Here is a 22,895-nt window from a genome sequence, read left to right as displayed (position 1 = left end):
AATGAACAGTTTGAGAGTCCATGGGAGTAATGACAGCATTATGTGCAACCTACATTTTTCTACAGTTGATTATAAAAGAAAGGAACAAGGCGGAAAGGAGAGAGTCTATTCTGTCATTTGGCAGATTCGGTTTATATATAATTTAGGGGTGTCAAGCGATTTAAAATTTTTAATTGTAATCAATCGCTTGGCTCATGATTAATCGCAATTTTTATATCTGTTCTAAAATTTACATTAGATTTTTTTTTTTACTAAGTTTTCATGCTTTTAACATAAAAGTGGGGAAAAATGTTAAAGTTAGAGAAATATGGCTGCATCTTTTAGTCAGTGATATAGTAATTTAATAATGATTCATAAAATTTAGTTAAAATTAAAAGATGTACTGTAAAAACGAGTGTGATTGATTTCTGTTGAAGTCATTTTCTGCCACTAGATGGCATAATTGCATTGTACATTGGTGACAGCTCATTTTTCTTTTCATATTAAGAGCGATCTAATCTTTAACGTGAAGTAACTTGTGAAATTCTACACATTTTTAAAATACAACTTGACGCCAGTCTCCACAAATATATGCATTATTATTAAATTCATTACTGCTAAATTTTGACGTGGACTTGTCTGCTGACTGTAATTCGCCCAGTACAGCCTTTCCAAGTAAGGCGGTCATTAATCGTGCGTTAAAGGAACTATAAATTTACTTAGAATTAATGCACTAATTTTGACACCCCTAATTTAATTATTGAACATAATGTGTGGATATTGAAATTTTTTAAATTGTCTAAAATGTCTGTCATGTTGCACATGTTTCAGCTACTCATCCATCTACACAATGTTCCCCGTCTTCTCCCTCGTGTTGGACAAAGACGTCAAGTCTGAGGTGGCCATGTTGTATCCCGAGTTATACAAAGACCTGTTGAAGGTATTTAACGAATTTTTACGCAAATGTGATATTTATATTATAAAAATCAAGGTAAAAAAATGTTTTCCCATGCTTTCTTTTTACAGGGTAGACCTCTGTCCTTTAAGACTTTTCTAATATGGGTTTTAATAAGTATTTATCAAGGTAAGTTCTCACCAAGCCAATGTTATTTTATTAAACTAGTTTGACTTTCAGTCTCTTTTGCCACATCACATCTTTAATAAATAGGGAATGTTCTTGTTGGAGAGATGCTAACCTGCTACTGGCGACCAGCGAGATTCCCTTGAGCAAGGCACTGTATCTGTTAACTGATGATACCTTCTTACGTGGCGTGATGAATGTACATCAACGCCACTGTGCAAACTAGCTTACTGCAAGACATTTGTAACCACAGAACCGCATATGTTGGAACCATTGTAAGATTGAGGACCCCCGACATGACTCCCAACACTCAACTTGCTTCCTCACAGGCAGCATCATCATGTACGGGGCGCTGCTTCTCTTCGAGTCGGAGTTCGTCCACATCGTGGCCATCTCCTTCACGTCGCTGATCCTCACCGAGCTGCTCATGGTGGCGCTGACCATCCAGACGTGGCACTGGCTCATGATGGTCGCCGAGCTCCTCAGCTTGGCCTGTTACGTGGCCTCGCTCGTCTTCCTGCACGACTTCATCGGTGAGCCGTCCTCAGTGGGCAACAAATTGAAAAACACCAAGAATCAAGTTGCCTTGATACAACCTTTGCAAATTAGTTTGACTGAAATCTACACAGACATATATAAAAAAAATAAAAATAAATAAAAAACTTTGATAAACAACAAACTGAACTAGACTTAAGTGCAATTTCTGGAGAAATTGCGTGGGAATGCTGAAAGCTGAATGCCAATAGCTTATGCTAAGATGAATGCTTCTGGCGTAAATTGAAAGATAAATTATGTAAAAATTACATTTTAATGGAAGATGAAAGATAAATGAATAAAAAGAACTGAGCAGAAACCACAGCTGGTAATGAGGAAGTGGGCGTGGCAAGTGGGACTTAGAAAAAGTTCAATGTCAGTCCCATTGAAATGAATGGCGAAAAGTTGATATTTAACGTCAAATTGTGCGACTACTGTAAGTAACATGGAATCAGACGATATATACCCCGGAATGCGTTAATTTTTTAAGCAAGTTGAAAATTGAACAGAGTAAATCGGAAGTATTATGTGGGAGTTGTTTTTCGTCAAAAAAGTGAGGAGAATAAACATCCGAATAACATATGTGGGATGCTTTCAGCATTCCCACAATAATGAAATTGTTGACTTTTTTTAACGATATGGAAGAGGGTGTCCGTACAGTAATGTTACCAAGGAGTTTCAAACAAACGAGCAAACAATAGTTGCTTCCTGATGAGATGACACGCTGAGTTGTATTGACCAGTAACACCCAAAACGTTACTCGACTTTATTTTGGGGTTTATGTGGGCTGCGCAGCTCCATTTTCAGCCCGCGATCTCGACCACTGCAAGTCATGACTGGCATGCGGTCAAGTGTACCCTTTTTGGATGCTTTTCTTCGTTGAGGTGCACAAAAATAGATTTTAAAGGTTAGCCTTCACGCGCCGTTTCAACTAGACATTGTGCTTACTTACCCAGGAGGTTTGGGTTTTCTTGATTGTTGGATGGATGGATTAAGCTACAAAAAGGCAAAACATTTTGATGGCTTTTTATGTCTATAGTACATCATGGAAATAGAAATGTATTCCACAATGGAAAGTTTGGCATCATGTAACGCTTTATTATTGCATAAAAGGGATGAAATGTATGGAGGACCAAAACTGCCAAAATTCAAAATAAATAAATGAATTAGTTAATTATATTTTTCCTACTTGTTTTTATTTTCACTTTTAGTAATTTATTTATGTATTTAGTCATTTATTTATTGATTTATTTAGTCATTTATTTATTTTGAATTTTGGCAGTTTTGGTCCACTATCCACTGTCACCTCAACTTGCGACTTGAGTTGCTAGACAACAATTCGAGGTGACAGTGAACAAGATGGTCGTCCATTGCTTGAGCTCTCCACTGCGAGCCGGCGAGACTTCCTTGTTCACAGAGCTGCTCACTCGACCAATGACAGGCAGTTTGCAACGGCAGAGTCCAACCCAAGACACGCTTAGCACCGCCCCCCTCATTTGAATAACATTTTGACTTGGCAGTACGGACCAAAACTGCCAAAATTCTAAATAAATAAATGACTAAATAAACAAATAAAAGTGAAAATATAATAAATAATAGGGATGTTCGATACCACTTTTTTTCAGACCGATAGCGATACTCACCGATACCGATACCAACTGCCGATACCAGTAGTACATTTTGACAAATAAAAAAAAAAAAATCACAAAAAGATATTTTTAACCAAATATATTTCCTTTAATTTTGACAAAAAAAAACAGCACAGTCACGCTTCAATAGTATTAACGCTCAAAATAAAACACAAAAATGCTCTTTTCGTTTAAGATTCACAATTTTGAAGTATTTCCAAACCGGTGAAGTTTTGGTGAAAAACTGCTGCAAGCTAGCGCCAGTTACAGGCAAGGAGGACTCACTTAACGTCTTCCCCCTCTGCCATCGGTCACTTGTACTCGTCTGCGTCTCGAGTACTTGAAAAAAGGCTGGTATCGGTACTCGCCAATCCCTAATAAATAATAAATATAATATAATATAATAAATAAAAGTGAAGATAAATACCGATATAAAAAATATAATTCAAAAATGAAATACAAATTTTTTAATTAGAATTTTTTTATATCAGTTTTTATTTTCACTTTTAGTAATGTATTTATTTATTTAGTCATTTATTTATTTTAAATTTTGGCAAAACTGGCAAAATTAAAAATAAAACATAATACGGATATAAAAAAATAGAATTAAAAAATTAAATAAAAATTTTCGAATTATATATTTTTTTTTTTATATCTGTTTTTATTTTCACTTTTAGTCATTTATTTATTTAGTTAGTTAGTTATTTTGAATTTTGGCAGTTTTGGTCCTCCGTAGAAATGTGTTTTGTATTTATTGTTAATACCAGAATGAGTGTAATGTGCATTTCTCGTGTGCACGTCCCTTTAAGGTCAAGCAGGCAAGAGAGAGTGTGTGAGTGAGGAAGCTGCACTTGGGTAACCGTGTGTGCGCAACATGTTGCACGTAAACAACAAAGAAAAAGTGAATTCCATGGAGAAAATAGCAACCACTCATTCCTTCTGTAACCTGAGGGAAACTGGGCAGTTAGCCCTGAAGTGCAGGTATCGCCTAACAATTCACTAGAAAGAGCTCCGCTAAGATAGATAAATACGTCACTTAATCAGCACAGTGATTTGCAGATGACTTGTTTTGGGGGAGTGTATCTGCAGTTTTGTATGTGCTTATTTTTTGTGTAATATTGTGATAATACTGATAATTTTGATCATTTTATCACAACCCACAGTATTTCAGCATCACAACTCAACATTATACACTGAATATGTTAGTTTTCTTTTGATGCAATCATCCCCCTCCTCATCGTTCTCCAGACGTGTACTTCATCACCACGCCGTCGTTCCTGTGGAAGGTGACGTCCATCACGCTGGTCAGCTGCCTGCCCCTCTACATCCTCAAGTACCTGCGTAGGCGGTTTTCCCCGCCCAACTACTCCAAGCTCACCTCCTAGGGGGCGCCGCCACCTGACGGGCGCCCGCCATCATCCAGACCAGTGCAGATCTACATCATGTGACATGGACACGTTTAACAGCAATGTCAAATCCGAAGTTCTAAACAGTTGTGGGTGTTTTGCCTGTATGTAATGACTACGACACATCTTGCTAGTTACTTTATGCTTATGACATTTGTTTAAAAAAAAAATAACCCAGTGAAGTCAATTGCCTTTTAATGCATTCTCCACCGCTAGTAGCACTACCAGTTTTATTGCTGGCCTTGGGACTTGATTCACACTCCGCAAACTGCGATTTCTAAAAGGAGTTCCAGAATTATACACTTGGAAACCAGTTGAGTGGTCATAAAAGTCACGTTTGTTTATGCGTCAGGCAGTGGAGGCGGCCGATGTCAGCGGGCCCGCAGCGTCTGGGGCTAAATTGGACCTAGCGTCTTTCTATACAGCCCCCGCACCCCCAGGACTGATGGTTATTTTGGGCCGCTTGCCACCTTTCATGTGGTACTAGTGACCTAAAACCATTTAAAAAAAAAAAAAAGAAAAGAAATACCTAGCAGCCCTTTTAGTGGCTTCAACAAGAAGGGATAACTACATGAAATATTGTGAATATTGTCAATATGTTTGTCTACTTTCTCCTGGTGATGCAGTGAATCTTGTGTCTGACCTGTTTTCTGAAATTATATATATATATATATATATATATAAAATACTAATAACAATGTTATTACGTTGCCATTAAAGTGGAAAGCATGATTTGGGTGCTTGTAAATAATTTTTTTTTATTTTAATGTATTAACTTTTGGTTTTGTTTTTGTTTTTTTAACGTTTTTACCAGGAGTTGGAAAGGGAAAAGCCAAACAAAAATGTGTCGTTATTGTGTTGATGGTTAATAAATTTCTTGCTTTGTTATCCTGGGACAATTTTTTGCCTCCCATGCTAGTTTGTGTATTACAAAAGAGTCTCCAAGTACGAGCAGTCATTTCCCTCAAAGTTGATGGTGAGTGTGCAGTTTATCAGTTTGAAGATGTAATGTCTTGCCATTAACACTTTTTTTTTTTTTTTTAATTATCCGACACTTCCCAGACTCAGCAATCCTCGGCTCCCTCTCGCCACATAAGGAGTTCACGTATGACATCAAAGGGTGAGAAATTTTGTTTCAGTTTTAACATTACCAGTGGAGTTACCAAAATATTAATGATGGTGATAGTTATCTATTTTTTATTAGGAAAATAACGAGCTGTGTCCCTGAATACATTGTAATCGTTGGAGGTTCCACTGTATAGAACAGAGTCAAAAAAAAAAAAAGTAGCTAGCAGGCCCTTGGTCATCATCATCATCATCATCATCAGTCACTTCTGATCTCACAAATGCTTCGAAATTCCCATAGACGCACTCCAAAATCATGCAGAAAGTCTTCCCCCGGGAGTGGAAACTCTTCTAGCAGCACACGAGGGGGACACTTTGTCCAAGATGTGGACGAAGTGTGGACTCGCACGAGGAGCTTATTACATAACATCCCGTCAAATAAAGAAGGTTGGTCCGTTTCATGTCTGGGGCCTCAAGTCAAAACGAGCGAGTTTTCCATCCGGCTCGGAAACATCTGCATTCCCAGTGGCAGTGAACAAGCCTACGCACCGCAAACTGTCCCGTGGTCGTGATTGGAGTTCCTACGGATGATGGCATGGAACCATGTTGGATTTGCACCTGATGCCAAGTGTTTACATTCAAATTGCATTCAAGCCCTGCTGTGGTGTACAAGTTGAATAAGGCAGTACTATAGGAAGTAATTGGCTTCTTCGAGTTATGATCTGCGAGGGGCGGCATGGCTCAGTGGTAGAGTGATTGTCTCCCATACGTGAGGTTGTAGGTTCAATCCTGAGCCCAATGTGTCGCAACCTTATTGAAGATAACAGAGATGAATGGATGGTAAATAAGTAAAAGACCCATTTTACCTTTGACATCCACCACGTAAGCTAACGTTAGCATCGACACTTATGCTAACACATTAGAAGCGTCCACGAAGTAACACTAATAGGAACTTTTAGTTTGCAGTGATTATGGCAGCGCCATACGGACAAAAGCGGTAATGTTATTCCTGAAGGACGACCTCATTTCCCATAAGGACAAGCGCATTGCTTTGTTTTTTAGCTCACGCCAGCAAGTGAAAGCTTGATCCTTGACTCTGCTTTTATCCGGCTAGCTTCCCTTTTTCTTTTTTGTCTCCTCAGACAAAACTTTTCCGTTGTTTTGCAGCTTCTGCCAGGAAGGTAGTAATCGTGCGTCGACATTCTAATTGACGTCCGTCTTTGTAATGAAAAAGAAACTAGGAAGTGACGTATGCCATAAAGCAGTCAGCACATTTGCAGTTTTTTGTGTGGCTGTGTAGCTACCATCCTCCTCGAAGTTGTTTAGTGCCTATAAAAATAATACTGACGCCCTCAGGTCATTGTAAAGCTAACATTCAACTAGTTTTAAGTCGATGTTTCATCAGTTAGGAAAATATTTTATCAAGGTTGAAAAGTTCCCAAGTGCTACTTTAATATTACTTGTAGAAGCCATGTGGTCCCAATGTAATTTCAAGGCTAAGCTAACGCTATCATATATTGTGCGCAATGAATGACGCTCTTACTAGCTTAACGTGCGTTAAGCTAACGTGCAAGTCAGTTTCATTGTCACCGCGGGTGCCAATGAGTTTTTAACAGGTTGTTGTCACAAGTCACATCAGCATAACCTATATTGTTAGCAAGACGGGCTAACATTTGTATCAGACAAGAAAAAAACAGTGAAACCCACGTTGCATTGTGGTTCGCTCTCCTCAAATTCACATTTGCAGTTTACGTTATGTCTTTGTTTATTCGCTGAAAACCTCACAGACCCCCCTCCCCCCAACCACTTGTATATAAGACATTATTTTGTAGGTTAGCGTAAAATGCTAAAATATTTTTGGGATCATTGTTTGTGGTATATCTACTGTTTTAAACTATTAATATAGGCCAATTACTCCTGCTTTTTCACTTGTGGTTGGGCTCGAACGTCAGAACACACCCTCCACTTCCTATTTATAACTCCGCACTTTTAACAGCCGCAACCATTGGGGAAGACCTCCAGATGTGTTTGATTTCCAGTTCTCAGAGGAGTGCAATTGAACAAAAGACCTGCGTTTGTGTGTGTATGATTCATTGTGAATGAGTGTAAGCATTAATGAGGTTGTTCCACGTTGTTTTGACAACCAAATACCTTTTTGCTTCCTTACCAAGATAACGTGTCAAAGTTATGAAATAGTTGTGGATGGAGGTGGAAACCTGGAGCAGCCATCTTCAAAGGGGGCGGGGGGGAATAGTGGATGGATATTGTCCTCCGAAGAAGGAAAATCCACAAGCGAGGCTGCCACTTTTCCACTGGAAGCGCGGACACTTGAATTCTTTTCGCCGACATGTGAGGATCGATCAGAATCCAGTTACATAAGCAGGCGAGTTCCATCAGGATGTATGGAGTTTCCATGTTGATGGAACATCTGACCTCACACACTTTGGAAACAAACAAAAAAAGGAAGAAAATGTTCTCAGAGGATCTCAAGTTGTGGCAGGAAGGGAATTAGATTCCTTCTTGTACCAGGACATGCCAGCGCAACAAGCTTGGGATTGCTTTGTTAGCATGTCATGACCACTGAACAAAGACTATCAGCATTGCTTGAAGCTCAGTGGCCAACTTGAAGGGATATATGCTTTGTTAATATGACAACCGAGTACAAACCTGAAGTTTTTTCCCTTTCATTCTTGAAAAGCAATCCCTGTTCATGAATACTATCTGAAAACACTGTTACATGCCTGCCAAGCCTGTAATTGGTGATATCACTAAAGTGAAAAGGGTAAAGAAAGTAAAGCAACGTATTTTCAATATTCTTTGTTGATGTATATGCTCTGCTCCAAAAGTATTAAAACAATGACACTAGCTCCTTTGGGTTGGCAAACATTTGGTTCATCATGAAAAGCTGAATATGTGAAAAGAGATCAAAGTTTCATCTTTTATTTCCAGGCATTTACATCTGAATCTGATACGCAACACCTTTTATTTGAACCCATCTATTTTTCATAAAAAATAAAAGCATTTCAATATCTGACTGAGGGGTCCTATTATATTTATTATTCAAATAATAAATTGCACTGTGTCATGTTTGGGTTGATTTTATTACTTCTGTCATGGCTCGGGTTCGAATTTTGTTTAGTTTGATTTTGTCCTCATGTTTCTTTAAGGTCTTGTCATGATTTGTGTTTTGTCATATATTGTCCTTGCCTGTGTCCAAACTCACAAAATGGGATCCTCTGAAGGCAGAATTTGTCGGCTGCATGACGTCACTTCCGCCACGACTCGACAGCACGCACTGACTTACATATGAATGGATTGTCAATGTTGCTTGTCGGTAGTGCGTTAACTGACAATCCATTCATGTGTAAGTCTGTGCGTGTTGTCGAGTCGTGGCGGAAGTGACGTCATGCAGCCGATAACTTCGGCATTTGGAGGACCCACCCTTGTGAATTTGGACACAAGCCTTCATGGTTCCCCGTCTCTTCAAGCCTGATTATGTCCACCTGTGTTTGCCTGTCCCTCCTCGAGTCTACCAATCAGTGCACTCAGCCACTTGTGTGTCGCCTAGGTGTGTCTCGTTATGTCATTAGTGTATAGTCTGTTGTCTCCCCACTGTGTAGATTTATTATAATTATAATAATAATTAATTAATATAATAATTATAATTATGATTTATAATAATTCCATAAGACAGGAGTTCCGTATCCTTGTCTCACCGATTGGATTTAAGAGCGAAGGGCCACATGTTACACTAGGAAAAGTCAAAGAGGCCAATTCTGTAACCCAGACAAGTCGACCTCAGTTTGAGTGAGTTTTACAGTGATGGAAAGTGCCACATCAGACAGAGTTCTTTGAGACAGAGTTTAAGAAAAAAAAAAGGCGGGTGAAAGCGGAAGTGCAAACTGGGCCGTCTGGACACCAGCATTTTTCCTCTCTTAAGCGTGTGCCATATTCATTTAGTCATTCATAGTGTGAGTTGTATAACCGTGCAGGACAAGTTCATTTGGATGCTTGTTTGGTCAACACGTCAGCTCGTTTCTGGAGGTTAAGTCTGGCCTTTTGGATTTAAAACATCCAGTTAGAGGAAGTTTTTGTTTTTCGTGAAGGCAATATTGCAAATGGCTGCATACACACTGACAAGGACTATCTATGAGTCAGGTTAACCTTACACTGGATAAGACTAAGTACTTGTAGGCCCGATCTACGACTGACAAGTAGCTAGAAGTGATCGGGCTAATTTGGGCTATACGACTGACTGACACATTACAAGAATAACTAGAAAGGCTGAATGAATGTAACTGGGACTGGCTAAAAGTGACCTAGACTCAAGCAGCATGTACCTGTGGCCTAATGGCATGTCCATAGACCATAGCCCTACATGTTCTGGCTATAAAGCTAGTTCGAATTGACTAGAAGTATCTTGTACTAGATAGGTTTGATTAGCGCATATGAATAATTATTAATAATTTTGACTAGAAGCACCAGTTGCATTGAATTGGACTGAGAAGATCAGAATATCTGACTAGGACTAGATAGGATCCAACTCTTGGATAAACTTCGAACCAATTCTGACCAAATAGGTATTTTTGGTTTGACTAACATGACAAACTAGCACAGTGATTCTCAACCTTTTTTCATTGACATACCTCTGTGAAATATTTTTTGGGGCCAAGTAACCCCTAACCAGCGCAAAGAATTTTTCGTTGAAAAACAGAAAAGGCTTAAAATAGTGTTTAGCCATCATTGTATGTTTTATCAAACTTTGGATCTTGGAACTCTCTCTCTCTCTCTCTTGAGAGAGAGAGAGAGAGAGAGAGAGAGAGAGAGAGAGAGAGAGAGAGAATAAATTACTGTATTTATAAATATTTGTGCATACTGTATTTATAAATATTTGTGCACATTCAAATTATCACCACAAACTAACTTTATTTGTGATCATATCAAAGATCTATTCTCAAACAGAAATCACAAATTTCATTTTAAATTAAGTTTTGAAATAATTGACAGCTGATACTAGGTGGCATATAACAGGTTGGGTCAAACCATTGTCAAACCATAACCGGCATCTAGTTTCAACTGGTCTTAAGCTATGTGATGTCAGGAGCTATGTGATGTCAAGAATCTTTAATCTCTTTATTTGTATCTGTGCTTTTGGGATCCAACCTCAGAACATAACAACATCCCCCCTAGATATAGACTTGAGTAGGACTAGACGGGATCTAATTGAGAATAGAACTGATTTAGAACTCTGGCCGTCACAAATTAGAACAATATCAACAAGCTATAGCAAACTAACTTTTCCTGAATAGTGTTGAATTAGGACTAAATAGGTCTAGCTATCACATTCACTTCCACATTACGACAGATGAGCAAAGTAGGCACTAAATCTGCCTGAATATGATTGATTTAGGACTAAATGGGTCTGACTATCATCACATAGTTGGATAAATTAAATTGCAAAGTATGTACTAACTCTTCCTGAATAAGTTTCATTTAGCATTAAAAAGCTGTGGCTCGCACATATAGTACTGACGAGACCTGCCTATCAATGCCTGAATAGGACTGAGGACTAACTGTACAATTGACGGCAGGACTGTACTTTGTTGCGTATGTTTCTGTTCAAAAGGAAGTGGTTAAAGTAACTCTCAGCCGCGCAACATCCAAAGACTAGATTGACCATTCCATGATGAGTATCTTGTAATCAAAGAGCTCGTCCCTCTTTTGTCACTCACTGGTGTCGCTCCTGAGCAGAGTTCTGGGGTGCCACAATGGGGTTCTTGTGCGCTACTGTCTGAGAGAAAGCCACAGAAATGCTTTGGCTCAGGAACGGGAGACGTCATGGATTCCTGAGTGTGGGTCTTTGCAGGAAAAGCCCTGAGTCTCCCAACATGGAGCGGCTCCAGGTTTCCATGGCGAGGGCGCCCAAACAGGAGGAAACACTGAGGGAATCCCGTTATTTTACAGCATTGCACCATTATAAACACTCAGAGCAGGGCAGGGAAGCCGCTCTCGCTACTCCAAAGGAACAACTGGCCGGCTCAAACTCCGCCGATGCAACTCGGACCAGACTTTTTACAACTTGGACTTTTTCTTTGCCTTCCCTTTCAGCATTTTTTAACTGAGAAACTAGTTTGCCATGCTTGTTAGACCTGAGTGACTTGAATTTGATATTTTGTTTCAACATTTTTTTTTTTTCACTTTCTTACTTTTTTTTTGTTTTTGTTTTTTTGATATCCTGATGTTTAGAGGAACTTGGAGGCTGGCCCAGTACCACGCCATGAGGTCCATGGATCAAGGTACTGCTCAAGTGTTGTGATATCTATGGTAATCAAAACATTTTGATTATTTATTACACGTTGCTGAATCAATGCAAGTCTGTAATGTTTTGACTAACAGTCCACTAGTGAACTTATTAGACAAAACGTTTCGATACATGTCCATGTTTTGGGCCAGAGACAAATGCTTTAGAAACATTGTCATGTTGAAGTGATATAAATGTATAATTCTTGTATTGTTATAAATGTTGATACTATATGTGAGTATTTTGTTGAAAACGTATAAATCTTGTATTATTATTTTATTGTCAAGTGAAACACCTTGGATTATTTTAGAGTTTTGTTTCCACATTGTATGTAATACAACACATGATGCACTTATTGAAAGCAGTTTTCTGACAGAGGGCAGTCCTGGTGCATTTATTCCCAAGAAACCAGAGGGTCTGTTTGACCAGGATTTTGGGGGTTTATTCCAAATGCAGTTTTATTTTATGCTGGAGAAATTACAGTACTATACTGCACTGAATGTTGCTATGTTGCAAGCTTGTGTCAATGCAGCATTTCAGACACCAGGGTGCAGCAGAACAATGCAAAGCCTGTTTCCAATATCAAAACAGCCAGGGCTGTCACGTTGCAAAATGATTTTTGTTGTTATTATATTCAAAACCTCTACCAATTCTCTTCTTTATATAAGCTTGACTTTATTTATGTGTGCATTTAAAGTAGCTCACTCGCCATAGTTTTTATATATTTCAACCAAGATTTTGGCCAGAATCCAAAGCATTGTAGTTTTTGTATTGCTTATTATTGATGATGATGATGATGATGATAATAATAATAATAATACTGCGATTAGCTGTCAACCAGTCCAGGGTGTCCCCCACCTACTGCCCAAAGCCATCTGAAATAGGCTCCAGCACCCCCTTGGGAGGAAGAAGCGGTTCAGAAAATGGATGGATGGATGGATAATAATAATGATAATAATAATAATAATAATAAGAAGAAGAAGAAGAATTTATAGTGCCCTGCGATTGGCTGGCGACCAGTCCAGGGTATTCCCCGCCTACTCCCCAAAGCCAGCTGAGATAGGCTCCAGCACCCCCCAAGCGACCCTTATGAGGAAGAAGCGGTCAAGAAAATGGATGGATGGATGAATAATTTATAGTACGTACAACGAATGGCCAAAAAAAGGTCGTCACTGTCATTGTCGAATGATGAGATTGTTATTAAATGTAAGGTATGTAGAGTCTATTATATTCACGTACGTTATAACTGGGTATATGTTAATTAAATATAATCTTAAATAGCCTCCTTGTATTGGCTTAATCTAGCCAGACCCACATGAATAAAAAAAAAGAAAAAAAGAAGCAAATATTGTGTGTCGGTACTGAAAAAACGTGGATTGATATTTATTTCAAAACACCTAGTAGAGTATTTTCCACATTAGACATTCTAGTTAAATTTCTTGTGAGTGCATCAAGCTTTACTAGTTTTTTTTTTTTTTTTTTTAAAGTATCTCTCCGCATTTTTTCAGTACCCCAAGGCATATGCTAATATATACTACACGCCACTATATGGCGTATGTTATGTAAGCCTTGGCGGAGGTACCAAAATACTAGAGAGGCGGGGACGGGCGTTGTGCGTTGTGCGTTGTGACAATAGTTCCGCCGTCACACGCAAACAACCGAGACAGGAAACATGCGCACTCCTCCTCCCCGCTGAGACTTGTTTTATTTATTTATTTATTTTTTATTTTTGGACTCCTGAGTGCGCGCTCAACTTGCTCGCACCCCCCACCCCCTTTTCGTGCCGAACCCGGAGTAGACGTAAGACAGATGAGCTCCTTGTACGACCAGAACCGCTTGGAGGAGGAGCTGAGCCGGGTCAACTGCCCCGACGAGGACCTGGACTTTGAGTACTTGTTTGAATATGAAGCACCTTGCAGCAGCGAGGCTGAGGGAGGACGTCAAGGTTTGTGAGACGATTTTGGCGCCATTGCGAGCGCCCCCTCCTCCTCCTTCACACCATGACTTGGGGTTTATGGGCCCCAATGTGCGGGGTGATCGATTGTAAGAGGTTGTTTGAGCCGCTAAAAGGACACTCAGACGCAAAAAAAAAAAAAAAAAGTCAAGTGTGCATTTCCTTGCCAAAGAAATAATAGCAAAAAACAAACATTTCTTGAAATGCAAATGTGTTGCACTTAAAAGTTAAATTCAACTGATTGTTACTTGTCATTAATTTCCATGTGTTTGCTTGTAAGATGGCGCTTGAGATGCAAAGTTTTCATGCAGTCATTGCTAAGAACTTTACCACAGACCAAACACAGTAACATAAGAGTGAGGCCGCCTATCACACTTGGAGAATCGCTGTGCATAGAAAATGTCTCAAAATTCGGGAGCAGCTTGGGGTGACTGCTCTACCACTGAGCCATGCCGCCCAGTGGCATAGTAGTTTAGATAAACAATGGATATTTGTCACTCCTCGCCAGTCTGCCACCTGGCACCTACACTACTGTCTAGCCAGGCATTGTTTTGGTTGCTAGCCAATCACAGGGTACATCTAGTCAAGCATTGGATTTGTTGCTAGACATTTACAGGGCACATGTAGTCAGACAATAGATTGGTCGCAAGATATTTTGCTTATCAATCACAAATAAACGATGGATTTGGTCCCTTCTAGCCCACTGGTTCTCAACCCCGGTCCTCGAGTACCACTATCCAGCCTGTTTTCCATGTCTCTCTCAGCCAACACACCTGAACATCGTTATCAGGCTACATGCGGAGCTTGCTGATTAGCTAATTGTTTGAAATCCCTGTATTGGCTGTGGGAGACATGAAAAATAGGCTGGATAGAGGTACTTGAGGACCGCGGTTGAGAAGCTCTGTTCTAGCCAATCACAGGGTACATCTAGACCAGGATTCACCAATTCTGGTCCTCGAGGTCCTGATAACTGCAGGTTTTAGATGTACACACCTGATACTAAAGATCAGGATTGTTTTCAGGCATGCTGATGATCTGTTTATATGAATTGGGTGATAGTGGGCGGAAACATCTAAAACCTGCAGGACTCCGTACCTCGAGGACCGGAATTGGTGAATCCTGATCTCGACAATACATTTGTTGCTAGTCAATTTCAAGGCATGTACATAGCCAGACAATGGATTGTTGTCAGTCTGGCAGAGAAAGAGCATCCTGTAAAGGTGTAGGTACTTTTAAACGCATCACGATTGTAATATTGTACACATAAAATGTGATATTTGTCTTCCCCTCCTGTGCAGATGACCCAAATCTTGCGTCTCACAAAGTCCTCAGTCCCGAGTCGGAGCAAGCCTTCCCCCTGGAGGAGGTCTCCCCGTATGCGATCAAATCCTGCAGTCGCGCCTACATTGAACACCAGACAGAGGTTCTGACAGGATATGATGCCCAGGAAGCTCGGAACTACCTGGACAGCACGCGGCCCCCCGGCTTGGCCTTGAGCCCGCGCATCGAAATCACGCCGTCCCGGGAGCACTACAGCCACTCTCGCGACTCCCTGCAAAACCACCACACGAGCGTCAACAGCCCTCGACCCACCCTGACCGTGCCCGGACATGAGAACCTCTCCTACCGCGAGCCCCAGTGTCTGAGCCCTGCCAGCAGCAACTCGTCCACCAGCTGGCACTCGGAGAACTACTCGCCCTGGGCGTCCCCCTGCGTGTCCCCCAGTAGCGGCCACAACCCTGGAGACCTGTGCCCCCGATTACAGAACATCCACACTGGCTCGCCGCGCACCTCGCCGGGCACATCGCCGAGCGCCGGCCTAACGGAGGACGGCTACCTGGGAACGTGCTCGCCCTCCCCGCGCCCCGGCTCCCGCTCCACCTCTCCGCAGGGCAAACGTACCTACGACATGTACAGGAATCCCGCTCTGGTGCCCGGCATCCGCTCCCGCAGCCCTTCCCCGCAAGGTGGCCATGTGGATCCCAACATGGGGGCCCACTATTCACACAGCGCCTTGCCAGAAGCCACGAATGGTTTCAGTTTGCCCACTAAACTAGTCAAGACTTCCAACCAGGTCTACACTCTGTATCCGGAGCATCACGCCGAGGGGAACTACTTGGTGTCCTGTGACCAGGACTTAAAAAGCAAACCTGCTCCGGAACCGTTCTTTGTCATCCCTCCCATCTGGTCTAAGCCGCTAGTCTCCAGCATCTGCAGGTTAATTAGAGAAAACGCCGCAAACGGTATGTGTAATTCCAATCTTCTAATCCGTGCCCTTTGTGTCCCATAGTATCCCGTTGGCGTCTCTCCCCCCTCTGGAATGGCCCATGCCCAGCCGCACAGACCACTATGAGCTCCATATTGAGGTGCAGCCAAAGCCGCACCACAGAGCTCACTACGAGACGGAGGGAAGTAGAGGCGCCGTCAAGGCCCACACAGGAGGACACCCTGTGGTGCAGGTACCGCCGCGAGCGCCAGTTTACCTTTTAATCAGCCTTCGCGCGAAGCGGCGCAGATGATTTGAATCGTAAATAAACCAAACCCTCCTCCATCACGGGGGTTACCATCCAGACCACCCCCGCAATCAGTGAAATCCATGATATAGAAACACTCCCTTTAAATACTCGAGCTCAGACTCGCACCCAAATCTCAGTTCGTCATTCAATGTTAACGTCAGCGAATGACATTCGATCAGTCCGCATCTTGCACTGTTTCGAAAACAAAACATCATAGTCCAACAAATGAAAAGTACAATTTCATATAAATGATGAATGGAGTGCTCTTATATAGCGCTTTATTTTCATCATCTCATTCAAACGTATCGGAGTATAGCCCACACCAGCGGGTTGACACAGCGTATCAACTGTCAACCCATGGAAAGTTTTTTTTTCCTTTTTAGTTTAAAATAATTTACCTTCATCCCCAGGATTCTGCACCATTCCCTGGCCAATGGCAGAAGCCAGGATGTTTTTTGTTTTTTTTCCATCTCCGTTGTGTTTTACTAGTCTCGTCCGAGCTAGCGCTAAGCTAGCTCATCCCTCAGGTCCAACGTCCAAGTTTGCAAACTCCTTTTCATTTGTTGCGAGGATTGTGTGAGAGGCGAACAGCGACGTGTTCATACGCTGCATACAGTATTTGGTCTATTGACTGACGGCTTAACAGTTGAATTTAAATACTCATTAGCCAGCCAAATGTTCCTATACACACGTAGGCCTAACTACTTCTGGGCATCCGCTGAACGTATGTTCCGCAAATGTAGCTTTCACGCATGTATACTTCTCACGTACACACATAACGCATACAGAGACGTGAAAAAACAAATCTGATTCGGCATTTGTTTTCAACAACAGCCAATTCACAACTCAATTCAAATTGTGCACAGGGCACTTCATTTTTTTTCTGGTCTTTAAACACACTTAATCGGCACATTTAAACACATATAATAAGACACAATCCAACAAACTTATCATCTCACACTCACAGTACACATCATCAATAATTATCGCCAAAGATGTACATTATAAAATAAATTTATAGCTTTATAGCATAAAAATGAGCATTACCACAAATGACGTTCAATAATTTTCAAGAAAAGCTAGGCTATGATGAAATACAGTACAGGGAGTCCCCGAGTTACGACGCACTCGACCGACGACATTTCGACTTTACGACGGCCGTGTGTCATCCGCCATCTTGTCTCTCGTCCGCCATTTTCTCCCTCGTGATTCTGCTTAGCTAGTGCTAGCGCTTGTCTGTGTTTGTGCACCGGGACTAACTTTGGCTTTTCCATCCACCTCGAAGCAGTAATAGTGTGTACAACCACATCCTATTTTTTAGTTTTGATTTTAATGTATTTTAGAAACCATTATTACAACAGACCTCACAACACATCATTTTGCAACATCCGAAAAGAAAAAGGGGTTGAAGCCGTGGCTTATAAAACCCCATCCCCGGGGTTATCATTCTCTTCTCAGAAGTATTTTCTAGGGTGGACTCGTAACTTCAAATGCACATATTCTTTTTTTGAATATCCGTCACGCAGCTTTCAAGTGGTTCAACCACACAAACAAGCTGACTTCCTCTGCCACTGCTTTTTGGGTCACATTTCTCTTGATATGTCAAGAAATGTTGATAGCGGGCCTCACAGTTTCAACTCTACTTTTTAGCTCAGGTTTAAACTGCAAATTGGTGAAAGTGGCATTTTATGGAGTTGCGTTTTATATATATATTTCTTTTTACGGACGGTCGTAATTAATTGATTGCTAAAAACTCAGTCGATTGTGTGCTACAGTATTGATTGATTACAGTGCAAGATTGAGCTCTGCCATAAATAGTAAAAACAGTCCTAAAATTGTCGATGTTAGTAGTTGAAACCGAAGCTACACCACAATTATTCCAACAGTTTTTTTTTGTTTTGTTTTTTTAATCATTTCAAACTCATTTTGAAATAGCAACCTTTAAACATAAATGGCTTACAGATGATTTGATTTCCGTCACTGATGACTTCTGTGCAGGCAGCATAAGTTCAATTTCAAAACTTTGCACACAGTAATGGTGTGAATGTGAGTGTGAATGTTTGTCTAGCGACCAATCCAGGTTGTAATCTGCCTATCGCCTAAAGTCATCTGGGATAGGCTCCAGCTCACAGCCGCATTGAACAGGAGAACCGGGATAGGAAATAGACGGGGATAATTTGGTTTTGAAATTTTGATTCAAAATTGCATTGCTGGGCCTGTGCTCCACCGAGTCCCATTCCCGTTTTCACAGTGTAGACTGTTTATGTTGTTCTTGCATCTTTTCCACACTGGCCAAAGGCCTCAGGTGGGTTCTGCCTGGCTGGACACGGCTGCACTCCACGTTGTTACTCCTTCCTCCTGTCGTCCTTGTACCCTTCCCTCCATGTGACCACCCCTCGTGCTTTACTTTTCCTACCCCCGTGCTCAGTCATGACTCACTGCTCCTGGATGTCGCCGTGACAACCGCCCGACTGCTCATGTTTGCGCTTGGTTTCTCCTCTGTCCACTCCCTGCTGTTGCCATAGTTACTGGCCGTCGTCAAAGATGTTACAAAGATGTGAAATGTCATTCTCCCGGGAGGAAAAAGTACATTCTCCTGTCTTTTAAGCAGACATATATAACTCATAATACTGATTGTCATTCCAAGAAGTGTCATTGATTTTGACATATTGGCTACAACAAAACTATTTACAAGAAGGCATTGAAATTCAATTCTCCCGAGTCCCACTCAGTTTACATACCTTAAAAAGTGGACCATTTTAATTAATGTGGCAGCAAAACCTGAAGCTAACCTTCCTTCTAGCTAGCTAGCTAGCTAGAAGGAAGGTTAGTTTGTTTCTGTGGAACCGAACCTTTGTGAATTGCTGAACTCAACTATTTGCCCTTTATGTTATGCCCTAAGAGATTCAGTTCAGTGATGTTATTTTATAGTAATCTTAGTTCAAGAACTTAATTCATTCCGGGACTCCATTAGTGAAGAAATATTTCCCATTGAAATGAATGGAAATAGAATGAATCTCTTCTCGTCAATAAGTAATGTTTACCTTTTTGCATGGCAAAGGCAAGGTAAAGAGGTGTGATCAGCAACAAGCACTTTTTTTCAGGTAGCTACACCAAGAAGAGTTGTTTGCCAAACATTTTTCCTTTCTGTCTGGTCATTGGTTATCACTCGCTGGCTGGGAATGCTTTGTCCTTCTTGCTAGCTAGTTAGCAAGCACACTAAGCTAGCTAGCTCCGTTTGAGTGTTGAAAAAAAAAGTGTGATTCAATTTTATTATTTTTGTTAGTATTATTATTATTATTATTATTATTATTATTAACTGAGCCTTCCACATCCATGCCAAGACCTGAACCGAATATTATTGTTTGTATCTAAATTGTTCCTGAATTGGTGCCTTTATGATCTTGGGTTCCACTGCACTTTTAATCAACATTTATGACAAAACAGCTTGAAGAAAGAACACTTTGCGTCTAGATTAGCTCTCTGCTGAACTAACACTTCACATTCAAGGACGTCAGAATACAGACAAATACAGTTTGAAATAAAAACAGATGACATACAACAACACAAATTGAAAATGCTGTCGTGCCACAACAAAAATACTGCGGTTTTAGTTATGGACTGACCTACTGTTGGCCTAGCCTGCGGCATTTGAACTCTTTTTTTTTTTGGCCTATCATCATATTTGTCGTTTTGCAATGCCAGACACACAACCGGTTTAACGTTTTGCATACACTTGCTTGCCATGTGGCAATTAGTTGTTAATCGTTGTGCAACTGGAAAACCCCTCTTTGCCGTCTTCCCGCAGTTGCGCGGCTACAAAGGCAAAGAGGCGCTGGGCCTGCAGATCTTCATCGGCACGGCGGACGAGCGCATTCTCAAGCCGCACGCCTTCTACCAAGTGCACCGCATCACCGGCAAGACGGTAACGACAAACAGTTTTGAGAAGATTGTCAATGGAACCAAAGTCCTGGAGATGCCCCTGGAACCAAAGAACAACATGAGAGCAATGTGAGAACATCATCAGATATGGTTCTGCATTTCTCCAATTGAAGTCTGAATTAAATCCAAAGGTTGCACAAGGTGGTTAGAATTAGGACTCTCTTTCATCTTGTCTGTAAAAAAATTACCGTAAGCGTAACGATTCATTTCTAGCATGACATCTACTTCGGCTGCTTCTAACATTAGCATCCCAACACGCCGACATTGAACCAACACTGCGCTTATTCATTCCGTCACACAGAATCGACTGTGCTGGTATCCTGAAGCTGCGGAATGCCGACATCGAGCTGAGGAAGGGCGAGACGGACGTCGGGCGAAAGAACACGCGCGTCCGCCTCGTGTTCCGCGTGCACATACCCCAGCCCGGAGGACAGCACGTCTCTCTACAAGTGGCCTCGCATCCCATCGAGTGTTGTAAGCGAAATTAGCTTTCAGTCTCTGCCATAAATTTTTGATCCTCCAACTAACACATTCAAATGAGTTTGGAGCGGCGTCCAGCAATCAAAGATGTCTTTATGCTGGCGCGGCAGCGTGATTTACTGTGTTTGCTCGACTGTGTGAGTGCAGCTTGGCTACATCCAAGTATGTTTACACAGTCTTATTAAAGCGACGGGTGTAATCAAAACGCAAACAAGAGTGTCTTTTTTTTTTTAATCCAGCTTTGCTAGGAACACAACAACCCCCCAAAAATTCACATTTACGAGGCGTCATTTCCTGTCTGTTTTCTAGCCGGGAAAATCTCGCCTCTACCTGTCTGCACGCGAGACATCTGTCGGGTGGGCGTCATCGTTAGCCTCCTGGGTGCGCGAGGGTTCAAAGGTCGCGGGGTTGTTTGTTGTCAAATCCCCTTTGCCGCTTTTGTTTCACTTGCATGATGATTAAGTGGAGGAAGAGGAAGCGACACGTTACACAGCAGTTGTTTTCTTTTTTTTTTTTTATCATTGAAGCGCCATTATTATATGATATGCCATCTTGTGATAAGCAAAAGTGCATGTCTAATGTTGCCATAGTAACATCAAGCTGCCTTCTTTAGTGTACCAGTGGTCCTTGATTTAAGGCGGAGTTAAGTTTATATAGTCGTGACGTAGCATGAATTAGTATAAGTTTGTACAATTTACTACAGACCCCTGTTCAAATGTCAGGTTTTTGTTATATGAAAATGCCACCACGATAAATCATTTAAAAACTTTTTCCATCATTGATGTGACCAAAAAAAAAATTCAAAAAGATTAGAATTGGGGAAATACAAAATTAAACAGCAAAAATAATCTGGCTGCTCAAGTGTTCACACCCTCTTATAACTGGCTGACGGGGTTAACCGCATTCAAAATTATGATAAATGACCATAACACTTTTTTCCCACAGATTTTATGATTCAGGGTGAAACTAAACTCCTGGCAACATTATTCATAAAATGAAAAACAGTAGACATATTTAACTTAAGTAAGGTATAATTTCTGTAAGCAATCAACAAAATTTTAAAGGCAGTAAAGTGAAGCTCGACTGCATATATAAGAACTCAAAATATCTATCTGATATCAAAACATTTTGGGGGGAAGTTGACATATTCATATGTTGCACAAATGATGTTTTTTGGCACTTAATTTCCTGAATTTGATAGCTGGTAAATAATGTTCCTAAGAGGCGTGCCTCCCTTGCAGCCCAACGTTCGGCACACGAGCTTCCCATTGTGGAGAAGCAGGACTCGGACAGCTGCTCGGTTCTAGGAGGCCAGCAGATGATCCTGAGCGGGCAGAACTTCAGCGCCGATTCCAAAGTGATTTTCATGGAGAAAACGCAGGGTGAGTGGCATCATTTCATATTCTCAAGTCATTTCCCAGAGGGAGCGCTGACTCAGCAAATCACTAATTTCACTGTATCTGGATGTCACGTTGTCTTGATAGTGTTCATTTTATCATCCATTTTTAAATTGAGTCTATTTTAGTCCACTTTCAATCCCACTTGTTCTTTGTTATCACAGTTAGTCAACCTCATCCTGTTTTTATTTAGTTTACTGTTTGTCAACTATAAATCTAGCATTTTAGTCTTTATTTTAGTCCAAGAAAACATAATTGTATTCGACTAGTTTTAGTCAACAAAAGCTGTCAACAATTTAGTCTAGTTTTAGTCAGGACAATCATTTTACCCCTGTATATTTTTTTTCTCAGCAGATTTAGTTAAATATTTCGGAGCATTTCTAAAACTATGTCACATCAAATTTTCTCTCGTATTTTTGATGAAAAACAACTTTACACACAATTTCAGTGGCTACTGTGGCTCCATGCTACAAGCTAGTAAGTTAGCCAGCATTAGCTAGCGGTCGAATTAACATTATTGCTAGAATGTTATAGCCGTTGGATTAATGTTACGTTTTAAATTATAACTATAATTTCCTTTTTTTTTCTTCTAACCTTTCACTCTGATTTACT

At 40.9% G+C, this 22,895-nt stretch overlaps 2 protein-coding genes across 5 annotated transcripts in view; both read left to right on the top strand.

Annotated features, from left to right (window-relative positions):
* The window catches only part of atp9a (ATPase phospholipid transporting 9A), a 30,172-nt gene extending 24,656 nt beyond the window's left edge, over positions 1–5,516 (top strand). Inside the window, exons 25-28 of the mRNA XM_077512808.1 lie at positions 811–919; positions 1,006–1,063; positions 1,390–1,593; positions 4,471–5,516. Coding sequence (XP_077368934.1) covers positions 811–919; positions 1,006–1,063; positions 1,390–1,593; positions 4,471–4,607 — 508 coding nt within the window. The 3' untranslated portion in view covers positions 4,608–5,516. The remainder of the gene's footprint in view (positions 1–810; positions 920–1,005; positions 1,064–1,389; positions 1,594–4,470) is intronic.
* Positions 5,517–9,120: 3,604 nt separating this feature from the next.
* Positions 9,121–22,895, top strand: part of nfatc2a (nuclear factor of activated T cells 2a) — a 29,946-nt gene continuing 16,171 nt past the window's right edge. For 2 of the 4 annotated variants that reach the window (XM_077512803.1, XM_077512802.1), the window contains exons 1-7: positions 9,121–9,261; positions 11,940–11,989; positions 15,247–16,165; positions 16,239–16,407; positions 20,273–20,475; positions 20,708–20,880; positions 22,128–22,268. In XM_077512803.1, coding sequence (XP_077368929.1) covers positions 9,161–9,261; positions 11,940–11,989; positions 15,247–16,165; positions 16,239–16,407; positions 20,273–20,475; positions 20,708–20,880; positions 22,128–22,268 — 1,756 coding nt within the window. In that variant the 5' untranslated portion in view covers positions 9,121–9,160. Of the gene's footprint in view, positions 9,262–11,939; positions 11,990–13,619; positions 13,940–15,009; positions 15,169–15,246; positions 16,166–16,238; positions 16,408–20,272; positions 20,476–20,707; positions 20,881–22,127; positions 22,269–22,895 lie in introns of those variants that run through there. The other 2 variants (XM_077512804.1, XM_077512805.1) reach the window with 2 other exon arrangements.

The sequence above is a fragment of the Festucalex cinctus genome, chromosome 2, assembly GCF_051991245.1.
Source record: "Festucalex cinctus isolate MCC-2025b chromosome 2, RoL_Fcin_1.0, whole genome shotgun sequence".
In the NCBI taxonomy this organism is placed as follows: domain Eukaryota; kingdom Metazoa; phylum Chordata; class Actinopteri; order Syngnathiformes; family Syngnathidae; genus Festucalex; species Festucalex cinctus.
This window is presented reverse-complemented; position numbering and strand designations above follow the sequence as displayed.